Source organism: Lissotriton vulgaris, unplaced genomic scaffold, assembly GCF_964263255.1.
Source record: "Lissotriton vulgaris unplaced genomic scaffold, aLisVul1.2 SCAFFOLD_2308, whole genome shotgun sequence".
In the NCBI taxonomy this organism is placed as follows: domain Eukaryota; kingdom Metazoa; phylum Chordata; class Amphibia; order Caudata; family Salamandridae; genus Lissotriton; species Lissotriton vulgaris.
In genome coordinates, this window is record NW_028248537.1 from 143760 (window position 1) to 164188 (window position 20429).

The 20429-nt window shown below is 49.4% G+C and overlaps 1 protein-coding gene across 1 annotated transcript in view; it reads right to left on the bottom strand.

The window, feature by feature from the left end:
* Window positions 1-20429, bottom strand: part of LOC147664071 (anillin-like) — a 278145-nt gene that overhangs the window by 102492 nt on the left and 155224 nt on the right. The window contains exons 6-10 of the mRNA XM_086950003.1: window positions 8391-8572; window positions 7709-7819; window positions 7145-7240; window positions 6463-6589; window positions 5539-5658 (exon numbers count right to left, since the gene is read on the bottom strand). Of these exons, the coding sequence (XP_086806129.1) occupies window positions 5539-5658; window positions 6463-6589; window positions 7145-7240; window positions 7709-7819; window positions 8391-8572 (636 nt within the window). The remainder of the gene's footprint in view (window positions 1-5538; window positions 5659-6462; window positions 6590-7144; window positions 7241-7708; window positions 7820-8390; window positions 8573-20429) is intronic.

Consider the following 20429-nt stretch of genomic DNA (forward strand, 5'->3'; position numbering starts at 1 on the left):
AAGCCCCATAGGCTGCCATTATGTGGCTCAGAACAGGATAGTGTGCCTTTAAGAGAACTTTTCAGAACTTCACAGTATCCCAGAATGCCCTGCAGGTCCCTTTTACTTTCAGTTCTTTTTGAAGGCGTAACACGCCAGACCTGTAGCATTCCTTACATGAATATCTCTCCACCGGGGAGGAGGGCGGGCGCGTATGACTATAACAGAGATACCCCTACTACAGAACTGGAGTTACAGAAAAGAAACTACTCCTTCTGTAGTAGGGGATCTCTGTGTATAGTCATAATCTAGTGAATAGAATGACAAGCCCATCCCCACACCAAAGCGGCGGTGGAGAAAAGAAACCAACACCAGTATTGTGCGAACAAATTCCACAGCTAAGCCTGTCCAACCTGAGCATCCGCCCTGGCATCAGTGTCCAGAAAGTAATGCTTAGCAAAGGTATGAACCGACTTCCAAGTGGCGGCCTTGCAAATTTCTGCAATCGGCACATTACGGAGCAAGGCTGTCGTGGCAGCCTTGCCCCTTGCCCCTGGTGGAATGAGCCTTAGGCTTACCTCCTAAGGTCTTATTAGCTTTCTGGTAACACAGGTGTATGCAGGACACAATCCACCTAGAGATGGACTGCTTAGAGGTCGCAAGACCCGTCCTGACCGATCCATAATTGATAAACAATTGGTCTGACCTACGAATACCTTTGGTCTTATCCAGATAAAATTTCAACACCCTCCTAACATCCAGGGAATGTAGAGACCTTTCCGCTGGAGATGAAGGGTTCTGAAAAAACGTAGGCAAAGTTATAGTCTGGTTGACATGAAAATCAGAAATAACCTTGGGAAGAAATTTAGGGTGAGTACGCATAACAACCTTAGCAGCATGAAATACAGTATAAGGTTCATTACAACACAACGCCTGAATTTCACTCACCCTGCGGGCCGATGTAATGGCCACGAGGAACGCCGCCTTCCAGGACAGGTGCTGCAACGAAGCCTTATGAATGGGTTCAAAAGGCTCCTTCATCAAACTGGACAGCACCACATTCAATTCCCATGAAGGCGAAGGAAGCCTGACAGGAGGGAACACTTTCTTCAAGCCTTCCAAGAAGTCTTGGATCACAGAGATCTGGAAGAAGGAAGTCTGTGAAGGGCTTCTCCTGAAGCCAGTCAATGCAGCAAGATGAACCTTAATCGAATGAACATTAAGGCCAGACCGCGCCAAATGCAGAAGGTAAGGAAGGATGACATCTTCCTTGCACATCTTTGGGTCAAAGTTCCTGGACACACACCAGATACAAAACCTCTTCCACTTGTAAGCATAAGAAGTCCGAGTGGAAGGTCTCTTAGACTCCTTCAGTATGTCCATGCAATCTTCGGACAGATTCAAATGGCCATATTGCACTATCTCAGGAGCCATGCCGCCAAACTCAAGGGCGAGAGGTTGGGGTGCAACATCTGCCCCCGAACTTCGTGAGAAGGTCCGGCCTGCACGGCAGCCGTATGTGTGGAAGGAGAGACCGGTGTAGAAGGTCTGTGAACCACCACTGTCTGGGCCATTCCGGGGCAATCAGGATCATTCGTGCCCTGGATCGGGACAGCTTGATGAGCACCGCTGGAATCAGGGGAATGGGCGGAAAATCGTAAACAAAGCTGTTCGACCAGTTGATCCAGAGTGCATTACCCAGCGTCCCTTGCTGGTAGTACCTGGAGGCGAAGTCTCGGCATTTGCTGTTTTCGGCGGTGGCGAACAGATCTACGTCTGGGGTCCCCCACCTTTCGAAGACTTCTCCTAGTACATCGTCGTTTATGACCCATTCGTGGTTTTCCTGAATCAGTCTGCTCAGTGCGTCTGCCTGAACATTCTGCACAGCTGTTAGATGGGTAGCCGTTATCGTCAATCCTCTGGCCAGAAGCCAGCGCCAGATCGTCTGCGCCTCCCGAGACAGGGTGCGCGATCTCGACCCCCCCTGCTTGTTGAGGTAATACATCGTGGTCGTATTGTCCGTCTGTACAAGCAGAGAGCTGGTCTGGAAGGACGGATGAAAGGCCTTCAGTGCCAAGTGAACAGCTCTGAGTTCCAGGAAATTGATGTGGTACGTGCACTCCATCTGAGACCACGTTCCTTGAATCTGTAAGTCTCCCGAATGCGCTCCCCAGCCTTGGAGAGAAGCATCCGTCACGATAGTCTGAGTAGGAATGTCCTTGTGGAAGGGAACCCCTCTGAGGAGATTCTCCGCTGAACACCACCACTTCAGAGACTGAAGAGCATGCAGAGACAGTCGTATCTTGTCGTCCCAAGATCCTTTCCTCTGGTCCCATTGGTCCTCCAAGCACTCCTGCAGAGGTCTCATGTGTAGTCGTGCATGAGGAGTGAGGAAGATACAAGAGGCCATCGACCCTAGTAGAGAAGACACCGTCCTCACTGTTGTAGATGGAGCGGTCATAAGAGCCTGAGCCTTCCGAAGGATCAATCGCCGTCGCTCCTCCGAAGGAGACACGCTTGCTGACAGCGTATTGATGGTGGCTCCCAAGTATTGAATGCACTGGACCGGGATCGGGACAGACTTGGACATGTTGATGTGCAACCCCAACTTGTTCAAGAGAACGCACGTCTTCTGGAAGTCTGCCTGAGCTTCCGAGAAGGAGGCCTTGATCAACCAATCGTCCAGGTACGGGTAGACAAACACCTTGTTCTTCCTGAGGTGTGCCGCTACCACTGCCATGCACTTCGAGAATGTCCTGGGCGCAGATTTCAGCCCGAATGGCAGCACTGTGTATTGATAATGGTTGGTGCCGACTTGAAATCGCAGAAACTTCCTGTGTTTGTACGCGATGGGCACGTGGAAGTACGCATCCTGTAGGTCTATGGCACAAAGCCAGTCCCCCTGTTGCAACTGAGGAAAAATCTGATGCAACGACAGCATGCGAAACTTTTCTCTGCGAATCCACTCGTTTGCCTGCCGCAAGTCCAGAATGGGCCTGAACTCTTTCTTGTCCTTCTTGCGAACCAGGAAGAACCGGGAGTACAGACCTCTTCCTCTTTGAGACAGAGGTATGTCTTCTATCGCCCATTTCCTTAACAGGATATCGGCCTTCGCCTGGAGCTCGCGCAGTTGATACTGAGAGCTGACCGGAGGGATCGCTGGAGGAGGGCTGATGAACCCAAGACTGTATCCATTGAAAACAATATTCAGCACCCACTTGTCCTGAGTAATTTTTCTCCACTCTGCCAGAAAAAATTGAACGCTTCCCCCCCACCGGAGCGGGTAACGGATGAAGGGGAAGTAACCGCTCAGGGTCGAGACCCGGCCGGGCCCTTGTTCGCGGTAGAGGACTGTTGTCTCCCTCTACCCTTCTGACGTTTCTGGAAGGGTCTCCGGAACTACTGCTGTTGTTGCTGCTGCTGTCCCGAAGACTGCCCCCGTCCCCTTCCTTGTGCGCCGTTGCGCTCTGGAAAGGCCTGAAGGATTTCTTCTCTTTGGGCTTCTCCAAGCCCACACCCGTCAGGGTCTCCGCCTCCGCCTTCATGCAGGCCATCTCATCAGCTGCGTGTTTTCCGAATATGGTCTCCCCGGAAAAGGGCAGATTGGCCACCCGCTGCTGGGCCTCCGGCTTGAGTGACGTGAGCCGTAGCCAGGCATGCCGCCGCGGATTGATTCCATGGCAGTAACCATGTGCGGCCAACAGGGAGGCGTCCGCCGCTGCACTGATCACCTGGTTTGATACCAGCATCCCTTCCTTGCGGATCTCCTGGAAGTCCTCCCTCTTGTCTCTCGGTAGCAGTTCCACGAACTGTTGTAGGGAGTCCCACAGCGCCCGGTCGTAATGGCCCAGCAGAGCTGTATCGCTGGCAGCCTTCATGGCTGCGGAAGCGGTCCCACATGCTTTCCTGCCCGCCGAGTCGATCCATCGACTCTCTTTATCTGGCGGCACTGTGGATGACGGGGAGGTAGAATGCAATTTCCTGGCCACCGTCACTATCACCGAATCCGGTACCGGATCCACTCTCAGAAAGGCAGGGTCCGAATCCGGGGCCCTGTACTTCTTTAGAAGCCGGGATGGAGCGGCCTTCACCACCGCTGCGTGAGGAACAGCTCCTCCGCAGGTACCTTCAATCCAGGTACCAGAGGCAGAAGAGGGCGAGACAAGTGCTTCTTGTGAAGCGTCTCGAATATCACGGACGTCGTAGGTGTTGGAGCCGTCATCGTGATACCTAGCTTCGCAGCTCCCCTCAGGAGAACTTCCTGGAATGTGGCAATGTCGTCCACTGGAGAGATCCTGGTCTCAGGAGAGTCCGATAAGGTCGTCGAGTAGGAATGGGTCCTGTAAGAGTCCGTGCGGGACCTAGACCCCCGCCTCCTATGGCGACGCCTCGATCTGGTGGAGGATCTATGTCGACTCCTTGATCTTCCTCTACGTCCGGAGCGCGAACGGGACCTCCTCGGCCGAGGACAATCAACCGGGTCCACTGGAACGGGTGTCTTGGGTTTGGACGGAGCCTTCGGTCTAGGTGTACCCTTGGGAGGCGTCGGAAGCTTAGGTAACGAAGTCGACCTCGGTGGAACCGGAGGTGGCTTCTCAGGCAACCCTGACCCAGGTTGCGGTGGAGGCGAGGGAGGCGGAGTAGGCGTCCTCGGAGGGGGACCCCTCGGTAACGGAGGAGGGGGAGTCACCTTCTCCGACGGGGTATACACCTCGGAATACACCGAGTGCGGGGAACCCCCTTCTCTTCCAGCCTGGGACGTAGGCGAACCTCCCATGGCGTCAGGTCTCTTTCCACCTCTTTTCGGCGTCGAAGAACGGCGACCATAAGGCGAGCGTTGGCCCCTGGACGTCGAGCGTCTCTTCATTGGCTTCGAACGCCTTCTGCGCCTCAACGGCGAACCTCGGTGCCTCGACGGCGAACCTCGGTGCCTCGACGGCGAACCTCTGTGCCTCGACGGCGATCCTCCTGTGCCTCGACGGCGATCCTCCTGTGCCTCGACGGCGATCCTCCTGTGCCTCGACGGCGATCCTCCTGTGCCTCGACGGCGACCTCCTGTGCCTCGACGGCGACCATGACGGCAAGGACCTCAACGACGACGTCCGTCTCCTCTTCGCCGACGGCGAACGGCGGTATCGCCTCGACGGCGAGCGCCGACGCCTGGCTCGTCGACGTCGATCGCTCGACGTCGACGACGATGAAACAGTCACCGGGGACTTCGAAGGTCTAGTGATATCCCTCGACGCCGAGCGTCGATGTCGTTTCGTCTCCGAGGATGGGGAACAGACCGCAGTCATTCCGCTCGACGCTGTAGTGGGCGCAATGGACCCAGGCGGAGAATGGTGACGCTTGCTGGTCTTCCTGCCCCTGGGCTATGGGGCTTGTCTGTTCATGTCTTCCTCTCTATCATTCCAGAGGGGTTTTTGCTGAAGGCAAGGTAAATTTGGACAGGCTTTGCTGTTTGTGGATTTTTGGTGGAATTTCTAGTCGAAGTACTGGACAGTGTAGCCGGTTTATAGGCTGCACTGTTCCTAGATGTTCCTAGATGCACAGCCTTACCTGAAGCCTTCGGAGAAATGCTTGAAATTGAATCACCATCTTCATAACTTGTGGATGGGATGGTTTCAGATTGTGATGCAAAGGTTACTTTGCGAGGGGAGCTGGTGCGCTTCTTTGCATCTGGAGAGACAAAGGCCATCATGTAGAAAAAAAAAACTGGAGTTCAACATACACCACATTGGTACAGTCCCACCAACCTTATACCCCTGCCTAGGTCACTTCGTGGTAACGGCTAGCCCAGAAAATGAATAAACAAATTTAACCCAATTCAGTACTCGGAGAGGGAATTAAATTTAGCCACCATAAAGCACAAGATAAGTGCACAAGGGTTCTCCGCATCTTTATCAGAGCTAAAGTGGTTAAAGTACAAACCATGTAGTGAGTAATGAAGGTCAGTCGTGCTGGCTGCAAATAAGGGAAACGCAGTGAAGACACTACACAGCATGCTAGAGTAAGCTGCTGCTACCATAACAGAAGTAGCAGTGAACCAGAGCATAAAGTATAAACACCTCCAGTATCTGCGGTGGAACTGGCACATAGCACTGAAGATTTGTACAGAATTTCATGATGGAGAGATGTAGTCATATGTCCCCTCAAAACCACAACAAATACAGCTGTGGAGCCAACACAAAACATGTGAGTGGCACTAAGCAACCCTATAAGGAGCTTAGCAACAAGTATATAATTGTTCCTCCACGTACAGGTTGTCAATGAACAACGTTCTGTGAAACGTCATGAAACAGCAATGTCAGAGTGGCTCAAACCTACACCTAATCAAATTCCTATCCAGCTATTCATCCACTCAAACACTGTGCAGATAATTAATTTACTATTGTGAGATCTGAATGCTACCTTGCTTAGACTAAGGTGCCTCAGACATCACTATTCACTCGTCATTAGTCTGAATACATGAGATGCACACACCTAAATCATTCTCCGAAGAATATCCCTTCAAGCGAATTTCCAGGGAGGAGACGCAGCGCTCCTCAGACACGTTACAGGGCTGATCATCTCCGAGTTTGTCCGGAGTGGAAGAATCCATGCGAGTTTCCTAGAAATAGAGGGAGAAAAAAGATCAGTGTGAAGTAAAGGATTGGTACAAGCGTTAGGAGGTCAGACAGGCAGAGACAAATAAAGCAATCTCCTAAGATTTTAGATAAACAAACCTCAGTGCTTCAATGTAAGCTCTAATCAGACAAAGAATCTATGCAGTTAAAGCAAACGTGCATCCAAAATATCACAGGAAACATCTTAGAAATACTTGCTTTGCAGGCCATTACTTCAATAACCACACCTAGAGTTTAGTGGCGGTGAAATAAGCTACCAGTGAGTAAGGAGATTCGGAGCTAAAGGAAAGAAGAAACCTAGAATAACATTTTGTCTGGGATCCTGGGGATAAAGGTTTCATTTTACACACTGGAAAATGGCAAATGCAATACGCCACAACAAACTAATTAGGGAAAAAAGGCAGCAGAATAAAAACAGAAATGAACAAATTAGTAAAGCACTGGCATGCTACACATCTGACAGGTTGGTGGAGTAGAGGGTTGGTTAGTGAGTGAAGAGGGCCAAGTGAACGGAGGCCATAAGAGGGAGCAACACCTACCGTGGAGTCCGCCGTACTTTGCAGAAATGAAGCACTTTTTGATGTCCCTTCGCCTGTCTGGGAGAGGTCTTGCAAGCTCTCGGCACTAGACGGCACCTGCAGGTTAGTGCAACAAAGTTCTTGGTTCAAAAACGATGCCAAGCCACTGAGAAAACCTGCGTCTACCCCTCATGACTAGTGCCATTGTCAATTAAACACAATGGCCTCTATGGGGGCAGGCATGCCATTGAAATCCATATATTATGGCATAGATGAACATTCTAAGCACTCTTTAGGAACAGCTCTAGCAGCAGTAAAACCATGGAAAGAAGCAGCACAAGAAAATGCAATGGTACTAATAAGGTCTGTGCCAATTCCATCACAAGGTTATTTGTGAAAGTTAAACTCAATACCAGAGCCAACTGATTTCAATGAGTGCTTCCTAACAGCTATGTCCCGCCAAACTCAAAGGACTAATGCTTTGGCCTCTGCATAGCCGATTAGCGTAGGGTTTTTGTTCGTGTCCAATGGTGCATGCAGATCCCTATGTGACTAACCCACACAAGTGTCAATGTATTTCCTCACCATTTCCAGTGGACTAGTCGGTCTTGAGTTCTGCTGCTTAGTCATCACCTTTACCCACAGATTCTTGGGATCGAATGTTCCACAAAGCGATGCTACCTCTGCCTCCCGCTCCTGCAAATAAAACAAGTATTGAAAAGGGATCAAACTGAATCCACCTCCATCAATATGATCATAAGCTACAGTAGGCCTGCCATTTGAACCACTACACAGTTGTACAAATACATTGGGAGCTAATAAGGCTTGAACTAAAACGCTGTCCCACCTCCCTTTCTCCAAGATGCTAACCAATCTAAATCTTAAAATACTTGATGATTTTTCACTACTTTGCCCCAATTTGTACCTCTGCATACATAGATGCATCTTGAAATGTATCTTCCAGAGACCTGAGCTCTAGTAGATCTTCGAGTACATCTGGACTTTCATCTACAGCACAGACAAAGGAATACATTAAGAACAAGCGTCCTATAGGATGCAATTGGTTTTAGAGTGGTGTTCAATTGATGGACTGCATCTCCCAGCTGCCCCACCCCCTTTCCCTTACCAACATCACGGCCCTGCCAACTCCTGATTTTAATACCTTCAACTGATACCAACTAAAGCATGTAGTTGAGGAATTAGGTGCTGCATATTTGGTACCCTGTCAAGTACAAACCACAGGCAGACATGGGGCTGTGAACATTACCGTTCGCAGGCGGATGGCACTGGATGTGCTAGCTGAGGCCTGCGGCTGATTAAAGAGTTTCATACAAATGGCACTGGTGCCTTCCGTTTCGATCTTTAGAGGTTCTGGAAGAGTGGCTGGTATTGGATCTGGAGTCTTCCACTTCTCAAACAGGTCAACAACTGATTTCACTACCACCTGGTCTGAAAGAAGAAATCACCAGAGAAAACAGTAAGCACAAATGTTGGGTTAAGCAGAGAAGGGGAGAGCCAAGTGGGGAAGAGGTACAAGGAAGAAAGAGTACAGCTCAGAACACGAATTAAGCAGATATTGGATTCGAATAAAAATACAGACAAGCTCAAACAAACGATACACACTTACAAAATGTTCTTTGTTAGCATGCTCAGGTAGAGGCTAGCTCTTTGTTCAGGACCCTAAAGTTTTGTGTTGCCTTTTAAATTTAAAATAGAATTGATTAGATTGTGAGGTAAGTCTACAAGATGCATTCGCACTGGCAGGAGACACAGCTCCAGGTGTCCCTGTAGTAGCCATCAGCTGCCTCGGTCCTCCATCTCCTGCACCCTGTAGCGGAAGGACTGTGCAGCTGTGTCGTGTCCTAGCGCGCAAAGCAAAGTCTGAGAGGAACTGCCTCATAGGTCCATGATAGGAGTGTACAGTAATATGGCTGACATCTGCCCTTCAATAAGAGTAAGTGAAACATGAGCTTCAAGAGGGGAGACACTTCTCCAAGACTTGGCAGAAAAACAAGGAAGAGGTAAAAGGGTGTCACCACAACCCTCCTGTAGGAAGCTGGCTCTTTATATGGTGTACCAAAAAGAGGTATACTGTGCAAACAGTCCATGTATTCCCTTATGAGTGGCAGGGGCTTGCACTAGCAATCCCAATTGACTCTTCTATGGGTCACGTGGTCAAGGAGCATTTGGCTTATCAGAGAGGAGAGTTCGGCATCTTCAAATAAACAGTCAAAAAATGGTACACGACTCAAGTAGGAGATCCACACTAATTTATAAAACAACAAATACATACATACATATACACTAGAATCTATACGATCAGGTAAGTATGTTTCGAAGTAAAACTACTTTCAAGTTTTTAAAGTGGAAAGTGCAATTATTGGTTGCATGACGAAACCACATATACAATTATATTGTATGCCTTAACAAGGTGGTCTTTACTATAACTGTCTTCACCACGCGTGCCTTTACAACACTTTTTGTTGTAGAGGCATAATTGGTAAAGGCATACGCGTGGAAAAGGCTACACCCTAGTCCCCCGCCCTGAGCAATAAATCCTGCCCCCAGCCCTAAAAACTACCCAACCCACCCAGAGCCCGAAAGCTGGCCCCCAATCTTAACTGCCCCAAACCGCGTGGTAAAGGCGTACGCGTGGTAAAGGCGTATCCTAGCCCCCTGCCCTGAGCAATAAATCCTGCCCCCAGTCCTAAAAACTACCCAACCCCCTCCCCACCCTGAACCCGAAAACGGTCCCCAACCTTAACTGCCCCAATCCCCGGTAAAGGTATACGCGTGGTGGAGGCATACGCGTGGTAAAGGCGTACGCGTGGTAAAGGCGTATCCTAGCCCCCTGCCCTGAGCAATAAATCCTGCCCCCGGTCCTAAAAACTACCTACCCCCTCCCCACCCTGAACCCGAAAACTGTCCCCCAACCTTAACTGCCCCAACCCCGTAAAGGTATACGCGTGGTAAAGGCATACGTGTGGTTCCACCCGCGTTGTAATGCAGCTTCCCTGCAATTTTCATAGGGGGAAGGGTTATGCTACGAAAGGAAAAAAATACTGCAAACAATTTCTTGACAGACTTACAAGACAAACACTCAGCACTTAAGGGGAGGTCAGATGAGGTACAAGGCAGCACCGGCAGGTCAGTTCTAGCCGCAGTAGGGCGGCCGGGTGTAGTGGTTCAATACAGCGTTGAGGGCCCAGTGTTAGTCAAGGGGGATCAGTCCAGTCGAAAAGAGGCTGGAGGTTTGGACGGAGAGAAATCAGGCTGAACCAACAGGTAGGCTTAGGTCTTGTGATGCTCGGGGACACTTTTGGTCTTCTCCACACGCCTGGGGCAATGGGTGCAGAGGTATTTGGAGGCATCAGGTTTGTCACCAGAAGCACTCGCAAACAAGTGGGTCTGCGAACGGAGAGTGCACAGTGCGCAAGTCCAAGGTGGGCTTTGTCTCTTGAGGGCTGGGGATCACGATGGCACTGCTGACTCACTACAGCTCGGGGTAGGTGGCACAGGCGCAGTGATGTTTTTTTCGGTGTTCGGTCTTTGTGGTTTGGAGTCCACTCAGGTCTCTTTGGGAGCCTGCAGGGAAGCAGCTCCGCGGACTAACAGGAGTTCTTGGTTCATGGGTGACGTTCTGGCAGTTCTCCCCAGGTTTTGGAGACTCAGCATCTGCATAGCAAGTAGTCTTTGGTGCAATTGTCGAAGACAGCAGACAGGCTGGTGCCAAGTCAATTGCTGGTCTTCTGTTCTTGCGACTCTTCACAAGTCTTTCAGGTTGACAGGACCTGAATTACTGGTGCCTGGGTCACACCTAAATATTAGATATAGGTGCGTCAGGGGAGTGTGGGTAGTAGCCAATGGGCTGCTGACACAAGCCCTATATGACCCCTTCCTGTGAGATGTGGGCATAACTTTGTTATGTTTTTTATATTTAATATAGCGCACAACTTACCCGGGGGCATCTCAGCGCTGTAACAGAAACAAGCATCAGTGAAGGGGAAAAAAGTTTAGAATAAATGAGCTTTAAGTAATTTCTTGAATTTATAGTAGTTCGTACAAGTGAGAACATAAAGAGAAATATTGTTCCAAAAGTAAGATGAAAGGTAGGAAGGTAAAAAGCCTCTCCTCCGCTACGAGTCAGACGAATGCACGAGACACACAATAAGGCTTTAGCAAGGGATCTTAGGCTACAGCTAGGTGTGTATGTAGGAAGCTGGCTCTGTATACACTATACCAAAGTGAGGTAGTGTGCAGAACCCCAAAAGGTAAGCAGAGGGAACGTTAGATAGCACCTCACTTTAGTTGCAGTAGAGTGATTGAGCAGTAAGGCATTATTAGAGGACAGTATTAAGCATTTTTTGTACCCACTCAATGAGCAAATGATTTCACACACTGAACTTCAGACCAATTGGTTTTGTATAAAAAATATTTTTAGTTTTTATGTCCTAGAACCAAGCAAGCCTGGCACAGGTAAGTTGATAGATATAGTTTGAAATACAGTTGTACATGTACTTTGAAATGGTTACAGTTTGAATTTCTGTCAATACAATACTGTGAAATGCTGTACATATACTTCGTATCGATTTTGCAATAATAATTACAGATACGTTACTTTTACTGTACCTTTGAGATTACTTTTTCTACTCTGTGTGATATGCCTAGATATCACACTGGGACATTTCCTAGAGAAAAGGTAAGTAAAATAAATTTTGCAGAATTGTTATTTTTCAGGTTTCCATACACATCAACTCCACACAACATTTTTCAGAGAAAACCAGTCAATAGGTTCCTATGGAGAGAAATGAAGTTAACAGTAACCAGGTAAGTAATCGGTCTTTGGAGTGGGGCTTCTGGGGTTAGAACAATGGTTCCCCAGGGTCAAGGATACACTCTTGTTACACCCACAGAGGCACTACGGAGGCCCAATGTTATCCAATGGGGGTTAGGGGGCCTCATATTGGTGGCTGCTGGCTAGAAGGCCACTTGGCTGTGGGAGCAAAGCTCCTGGACGTTAGCTCAGGGCAAATGGGGAAACAATGTAGCACCAAAAGAGCACTAGGGCGGCCGGGTGCAGGGTGCTGTTTCGACGTTGGGTGCCCTGCTGATTTCAATGCAGAACCTCCGGTTTGCAAAGGCACTGCAGGCTCGGGATGAAAGTCTTCTGGGTGAAACCACCACTTCATGAGGTAAGTTAGGCAGTTGAGGGTTGGTTAGGCACAGTGTTTGGGTACACAAGGCTGTGGGGCATCGGATGCAGGGGTGCCTTTTGGGGTCAGATCTTACCACCTCCTGATCGGGATTAGGGGGGCCTTCTGGATTTAGGCTGCAGGTGTCGACCGGAGGAAGTCAGGGGTCGCCGGATCTCGGGTCAGGAACACCAGGGTGATCTCCTCGTGGGGTTTGCCCACTCAAGCTGGGACCGTGGTCGGCGGGTGCAGAGTGGGCGGATCCGCTGTGTCAGACCTGGGCCAGAGGTTGCTGATGAACAAATCTGGTGTTCACGGGAGACAAAGTCTTTGTGCTTGAAGACAGGCAAGTCCTCCGGTGTTCGAGGTTGCTGACTGAAGGACACACCGGGATTTCACAGAAGCAGGTTTGAGGAGGAGACAGGCCTGTAGGGCTGGGGCCAAGTCAGTGGGAGTCTTCCTCTTGTTAGCTGCTGCATGTCCGTTTAGTTTTTCTTGTTGCAGGTTCTTGACTGAGGCAGCAAGGTTCAGGGGTGCCCCTAAATACTAGATTTAGGGGTGTTACAGGTAGGTAAAAGGCAGGGACCAATGGGTCCCTTCCCTGGGGTAAGTACACCCCCCATTATGCCACCCTCCTGTGGAAGGGGGGCATGAGCCTGTCCCTGGTTGGCGGAGTCTCCCCATCTTCAAGATGGCGTGGACTGAGTTGTGCTTTACCTTGCCTCCCCCACCTGAGGGGTGGAGTTGGCAGAGGTGGACACACCTCTCTTCCATTTATTTCCCCGCTGGTTTTCCTGCCCAAAGTGGGTGTCAGAACCAGTGGGGACCAGTTGCTGAGAGCAGCAAGTTGCCTGGGGAAGCTCACAAAGGAGTGCAAGCCTTTGAAGCTTCCCCTTCGTGAACCCTGCCCATCCTGGGGGAGGAGGCTTGGGAACTCATCCCAGGATGTGCATTGTTTCAGGCCCCAAAGAGCAGCAGGTTCTCGACCCAGGGGTCCAGAAACAGGTCTGGCGCTGGCAGCTGAAAGCAGCCACTCAGCCTGGACACTAGTGGTAGGTTAGTTTTACGAGGGCATCTCTAAGATGCCCTCTGTGTGCATTTTTCATTGAATTCCGCACTGACAACAGGATGGGTTCAATGTGCTGAGAAGTTTGATGCCAACCTTGTCAGTTTTCAGTGTAGCCATTATGGTGCTGTGGAGTTCGTAAAGACGAACTCCCAGCACCATATACTCTTAATGGCAGCACTGCACTTACAATGTCTAAGAATGGACTTCGACACTGTAGGGGTACAGGGCTCATGCACCTTTACCCTAACCGCTGGTATAGTACACCCAGCAAGAGGGGTGGCTTATCTATGCCAGGGCAGTGGATTGTAGGCATGGCACACAGGGATGTGTCCTAATCAAAAAGACCTGAAGCACACCCTTCTTTAATCCAAAGGTTTCTGTTGTACAAGTTTATCAATTTTGGCGTGCATGCACTCTTGAAGCACTCCGTACCTTTAGCACAATGCTATCTCACCAGGAAGTGACACGCTCTTTTGCGTGCCGAGAAAGAGATGCACAGCCTGATACAAGTTTGTGAACAAATTAACCACGTACTCAATGAAGTTCTCAAAATTAATCTAATTTATTTTCAATGTTTGTCCGTCACGTCAAAGATACAAAGTTTCATGTTTAAGCATTTTTCATTTGCACAGAATTGCCCATCCAGGCCTATTCACAGGCACGTAAATGTACAAATATTGAAAATAAACTGGATTAATTTTGACAACTTCATTGAGTACGTGGTTAATTTGTTCACAAACGTGTATCAGGCTGAGCAACTCTCTCAGCACAAAAAAGAGTGTGTCCCTTCCTGGTGAGATATCGCATTGTGCTAAAGAGTGCATGCACGCAAAAATTGATAAATGTGTTAAACATAAACCTTTGGATTAAAGAAGTGTGTGCTTCAGGTCTTTTTGATTATGAAGTTTTCACTGCTGTTCCAACCCGGTTAGCACCCCAAGAAAAAAGCAAGTGGAACTTTAAAATAAACGTTGTCACTCCAAAGATTCTCAGAGTTAAACACAAAAACATTTGAGTAGTCTCAATAATTACAGACGTTGCTTGAGGGACACTGGGTTGTTATGCATATTGTTTGCTTTTTAATTTTTTATTTTGCAATTTAAGGAACATGGGATTGTGGATGATGTAGTCATGCTGTAAGGAAGGGCGGCACACTTTGCTATCATATTTTTTTCGGAGTCTAATTTATTGAAGGTGGGGCATGTTGTAGGAAGGTGGATATCTGACCATATGGTTACCCCAACTTTTTGCCTAGTGTTTAGCTGGTTTTTGACTTAGTCGGCCTGGAATCCTGCTATTCAGGGCCCCAGGCTATCTGCTCTCTCTGTAAAATGGACTCCATGTACTTTAGGTACATTCCTAATTGAGATTGGGTCACCTTTGTGAGCCCCTGTATAGTGTACCATAGGTACCCAGGGCATAGGTGCATCCAAGGCCTACCAGGGGCTGCAGCATGAATTATGTCACCCCTGGCTGGCCATCCAAACTGACACCACAGGCTGAACACTTAGCTTGGGCAAGGTGGTGTAATCACCCTTTGCTTAGATATAGTATTCCTTTATCTACACTTATATATAGACACACATACCTATAAGTCACTCCTATGGCAGGTCTTGACAATCCTGAAGGCAGAGTGCTTGGTTTTATGTGAGATGGTGCTCTAGCATGAGCTGAGCCTGTCTGCAGCTTTCAGAACCATGTCCTTATAGCTGTTCTATGATATAGCCATACCATATACTCTTAAGTGCATTATAATCCTTGCGGTTAATGCTAATTTTGGTTTGGCTTTATCAAAACATGTGTAAGGTTTCAAACACTTTGGAATACTACTCCCCGCCAGTCCTCGCGGCAGCGGTAGCATTCCACCCTTCTAGAGGGAGAAGACCTGTAGTTACTGCTTTACCCGGTTAAAGTTAAACAGAGCCTCAGCATCACAAAATGGATTCTGCTGCCACAGACACGAGTCTGACCTCCTGCTGCTGGACGAAACTCCGGCAGGGGAGGCCTGGACAATAGGTTTCCTGTTGAGGGAGGTGCTAGAACCTTCCCAGACAGCCTTTAGTGGATTGGGGCAGGGTGGGTTCAATGGAAAGATGCTTTTCCAGACACTGCCTGGGGCACACAAGGTGCTCCATGCATAGCCGGTTCAAACCAGTTGCTGGGGCACTCCAGCCCCAGTTCTGGCGCGAAATTGGACAAAGGGAAAGGGGTGTAACCATCCCCTTCCCAGGTTCCACCCATAGGAGGGACCTAGCAGGTAATCCAGCCCCTTAGTTTAGTATAATGATAGGAGCTGTGTCTAGAGACATTAGATTATCCTGGAAAGAAACTCTGAAACGAATTCTTGGACCTGCGACGTTCCATATCGACTGGAAGACTGAAGACATCTCCCTTGTGGCCAAGGATTGACCACCCTGTGCAAACAGGCACCATCAGTATCTTGCCGGTTTGCTTTGTCGACACTCCCGCCGGAACCCGAAGACGTAGCGACTCAGGGACTGGACCTCCAGACCTCTGACTCTGGAGTCACATCCAGAGCAAAGCCAAGACCCGTGGCGGACACGAGACGTGGGACCGGACACCATTGACTACCTGCTCTTTGCTAACCGTGCAGCTTCTGAGGTACCCTCAAAGTTGTGCATTGGGGTTTGAGAAGCCCCAGACCCGAGCAGCATTTGCACCGAAGCTCAGCCCTCCACACTCCACGAGTGCCGCGTGGGGCCTGCATTTCAGCTTGACGCGTCTTTGCGGTTGCTAGCCCATTGGCTAGTGAGCCCTCTGAAGACTTTTGTGAAACTACACCCCTTGCCTGGTTGCTCCGGGCTTGCTCCAGCTTCCCTGCGAAGGAGAAGCTTCCCAGACCTTGCCGGTCTGAACTGAAGCCAATCTTCCCATCCTGCGTGGATTGCACTGGCCAAGGCTTGTTGGGCCCAATCCGTATACCGACACCGCAGTCAACTAGATCCTTTGTGGAGCAGCTCGAATCCAGCTCCTGGTCGTCGTCGCCTCCTGGTTCTCGTGGCTGCAGAGACCAGCTTCACCTCTTCACCTGATTGCATCTCAACATCGCCTGGTTCCTTCTTGGTGCCACCCTCCCATCCTTGAATGAAGCACAGACAACATTCCTCGATCGGCCCATTGGCCTTGAGGAGGTAATCTCGGCGATTTCCCGCCTCAAATTGGGGAAGTCACCCGGCCCGGACGGCTACACGGCGGCCTTTTATAAGACCTTTTGCCCACAAGTGGCCCCATTGCTGCGAGACCTCTATAACATCTTCGATCAGCCTGGTGCCATCCCCCCGGAGGCAGCAATCTCGGTAATTCCCAAGCCCGGACGGGACCCCACCCGATGTAGCTCATACAGGCCAATCTCCCTGTTGAACATCGACCTGAAGCTTTACACCGGCATTCTTGCAGGTCGACTAGCACCATATATGCAGCAACTGGTGGAGCCCGATCAGGCGTGCTTCATCCCGCAACGGCAGACTAGCGACAACACCAGGCGAGTCCTCCATCTTATCGAGGCTGGGTCGTGGACGAGGCCGGACTGCATGCTCCTCACTATTGGAGAGAAGGCATTCAATAGGGTGCATTGGCCCTATCTGGACCTGGTGCTACAGCGGTTCGGGGTAGGAGAAACCCTTCCCAATCGTATATTTAATTGTTACCGCCAACCAAACGCTGCGGTCCGGGTTAACGGCCACACCTCCCCACGGTTCCCGATCGGCAGGGGGACCAGACAGGGGTGCCCGCTCTCTCCCCTCTTGTTCACGCTCCATATGGAGCCCCCACCACTTTCTATGTGTCATATATTGTCCAGAATATTTGCGGTATGAGTGATGCTTTGTAAGTTTGATGAATAAGTGTTTGAAATATATGTAGTTTGCCCCTCCCCTTTTTGTCTTTGCCTACACAATCCTTTTTACACCAAACTGTACATATTCACTATTTTCCTCTAAAGATTCAGATTTCCCTCTTAGCGTTATTCAAGAACGAATAGAATTACTTTAAATTGTGATCTATGAACGCTTTAAGTTAAAAGCAAAAGAAAAAAAAAACCAAACATTTTTTGTAGAAAAGAAATACATTTATATTTTTTGAGATACATTGCAGGACTGAAAGAGTGGTTTTCAAGTTGAGAATCATGAACTCAACTTATTGATTCTACGACAAAAATGTTTGAGCAGTATTGGCAATTGTTTTGTTATATATATCTATATGGAGCCGTTGGCACAACGTATTAGGCAACATAACTTCATCTCAGGCATCCTGGTCAACATCTACCATCCCTTACCTTGGGGTCTTGTTGGCCCCAACGGTGCGAGCCACCGCGAATGCCAACTATGCTAGACTCAGCGCTCGTATTAGCGATGAACTCAGAAGATGGAAGCACCTCACACTATCCTGGCTGGGTCGTGTCGCGGCTGCCAAGATGACTTTGCTGCCACAGATCCTTTATGTGTTTCGGACCCTCCCTCTACGCCCTCCGGCGGGATGGCTTCAGAAGACACAATCTGATCTGGCGCGCTTTGTCTGGAACGGTCGCCGCCCGCGGTTTAAGCACACAATTGCTATACTCCCCCCCCCCCCCCTCACCCCCAACTCCGTGTCCCCCCCCATCCCCCATCTCCCCCCCCCCCCCGAACATGGCAGTGTGGGAGTGCCCGACCTCACTCTATACTTTCAGGCGACTCAGCTGCGCACTTTGGTGGAATGGCACCAACTGGAATCTGGCAAACACTGGCTCTTTCAGGACCAGGCGGTGGCAGGCCGTCCGCTCCAGGGTGTCCAGTTCTTGCCACGCTGCCATAGACCTCCCAACCTCTATGCATCACTTATCACAAGCACCCTCCTGGATATATGGGACAAGGTGGCTGTGAAGCGGGAGCTCACTTCCTTCCCCTCACCAATGACACCGATCTTCGGCAACCCGGACTTCTCTCCCGGCCTTGACCCCCGGGCATTCGTGACATGGAGGACAACGCCTTGTAGGGACTTGGGACATATGTTCGATCTTAACGGCATCGTTCCGTTTCAGAAGGTGAAAGAGGACTATGGCATACCAGAAACGGATCGCTTGTCCTACTTGCAAGTCCACCATTGGGCTTTACAGCCATCGGTCAGACCCGGTGCACAGCGCTTCCTCACCCCGAACGAGAAGTGGCTATTGACACGCACCTCCGATAAAAAAACTGATCTCAGATCTATATAAGCACCTGCTCCTCACCAACATATACACTTACAACGCGGTGAGGGTCAGATGGGGGAGGGTCAGATGGGAGAGGGACTTGGGGAGACAACTTACACGCAAGGAATGGGAGGGGGTTTACTACAGAGCTAGGCATTCTGCCTACCACACGGGCCTTACCGAAACCATGACCAAAGTAGCCACCTACTGGTACCACACACCCGAACGGCTACATCAATGGGACCCCCGAGTTAGCGACCGCTGTTGGAGAGGGTGTGGGGAACTTGGAACGTTGGAGCACCTACTTTGGAGTCGTGACCGCCTTCAGCCTTATTGGACCTCAATCCTAGACTTGATAGACGCATACCTGGATACTCCACTACCCAGGTTCCCTGCTTATGTCCTGCTGGGCCTTCCTAACGCTTTGATGTACCCCTTACGATCCAGGAGAGGGAGACTTATTGCGATCGCACTGGGGGCAGCTATACAAAATATAGAAGCGCATTGGAGAGCCACCCAACCTCCCTTACAAATAGGCTGGCTACACAGGCTATGGGCGATCCTGGGGATGGAAAAACTATCACTGGCAGAGGCCGGGAGGGGGGAAGAATTTGTAGCACTTTTGCGGCCGTTCTGGACCCTGCTGACAGGAGAATTCCGGGAACTGAGCTGCCCCCGCTACCTGCGACTGCTACGCCTTGCGAACACCCCGCTTACAGAACCTAAGGCGCAGCCGCGCAAGCGCAAGACTCCGGGTGTCTCTGCAATCGATGGAACCTATTAGAGAGGTGGTCCTTTATGGTCTATATCTGTGCTCTGTGGACAAGGAGAGGGGTGGTTGTGGGAGGAGGGTGGGGGGCAGGGGTTTGTTTTTCCTACTTCCTTTTTTCCTCTGTTACTCAGGTTTCATTATCATTACAACATGCACCTGCATTTCAGCCTTGATGAAGCGGCCGGGCCGGATGGGTTGTAGGCGGCTTGCTTTGTCAACACTCACAGTTGGAACATCTATTAGCCATGTTTACGCTTTGGAATTGTTCTTGACCGCCTTATGCAAGAGCGGGTGGCTGTACACGATGCATCGTTTTCATTTGCTGCTTAATAAAAAAGATTGAATACTAAAAATGTACCCCAATAACAAAAACACTTTTACTTACCGGTTTACAGAACATTTTCCACTGTAGTATCCAGGTATGCTCCACTGTGTAAGAAAAGTAATCTGTAAAGAAATTACTGGACATCCTACTGAAAAGCAAATACAAAGTATTTGTACAATATTTCAATGCATTTCATTACTAGTAGTTCTACTGTAATGAAACCAAAGTATATATACAGCTACAATTCAAACTGTATTATTATTACTGCAAAGTATAAACCGCTTTACTGTGCCAGGCTTGCACGGTTCTAGGAAATAAAATAACAGACCAATTTTGTTTGTATAAAAATATTCTTTGAGTTCAGTCAGAGTGTGTGACAATCATTTGCTGATTGACTGTACAACAAATGCTTAACACTACATTTTGACACAGCCTTCCTGCTCTATCACACTACCACAAATAGAGTAAGGTGTCATCTACTTTTACCTCCGTTTGCCTTTGGGGTTCCACTGGTCTCTGTGCACACTGTACCTCACATTGGTATAGTATATACAAAGGCAGCTTCCTACAAGCAGAGAACAGTAAAGCAGATGCAACAGTCAGTCGTGTGATAGAAAGTTACAATGAAAAGGCTGGATTGGTTAATGACAGCAACACACTTCTATCAGCAGAAAGCACCCTGGTACGAAAAACAAGCATTTGCAATGCAATAGGCCTCGCATTTGCGAGGGTTTGAGCTGTTGGCCTTGTAAATGACAAT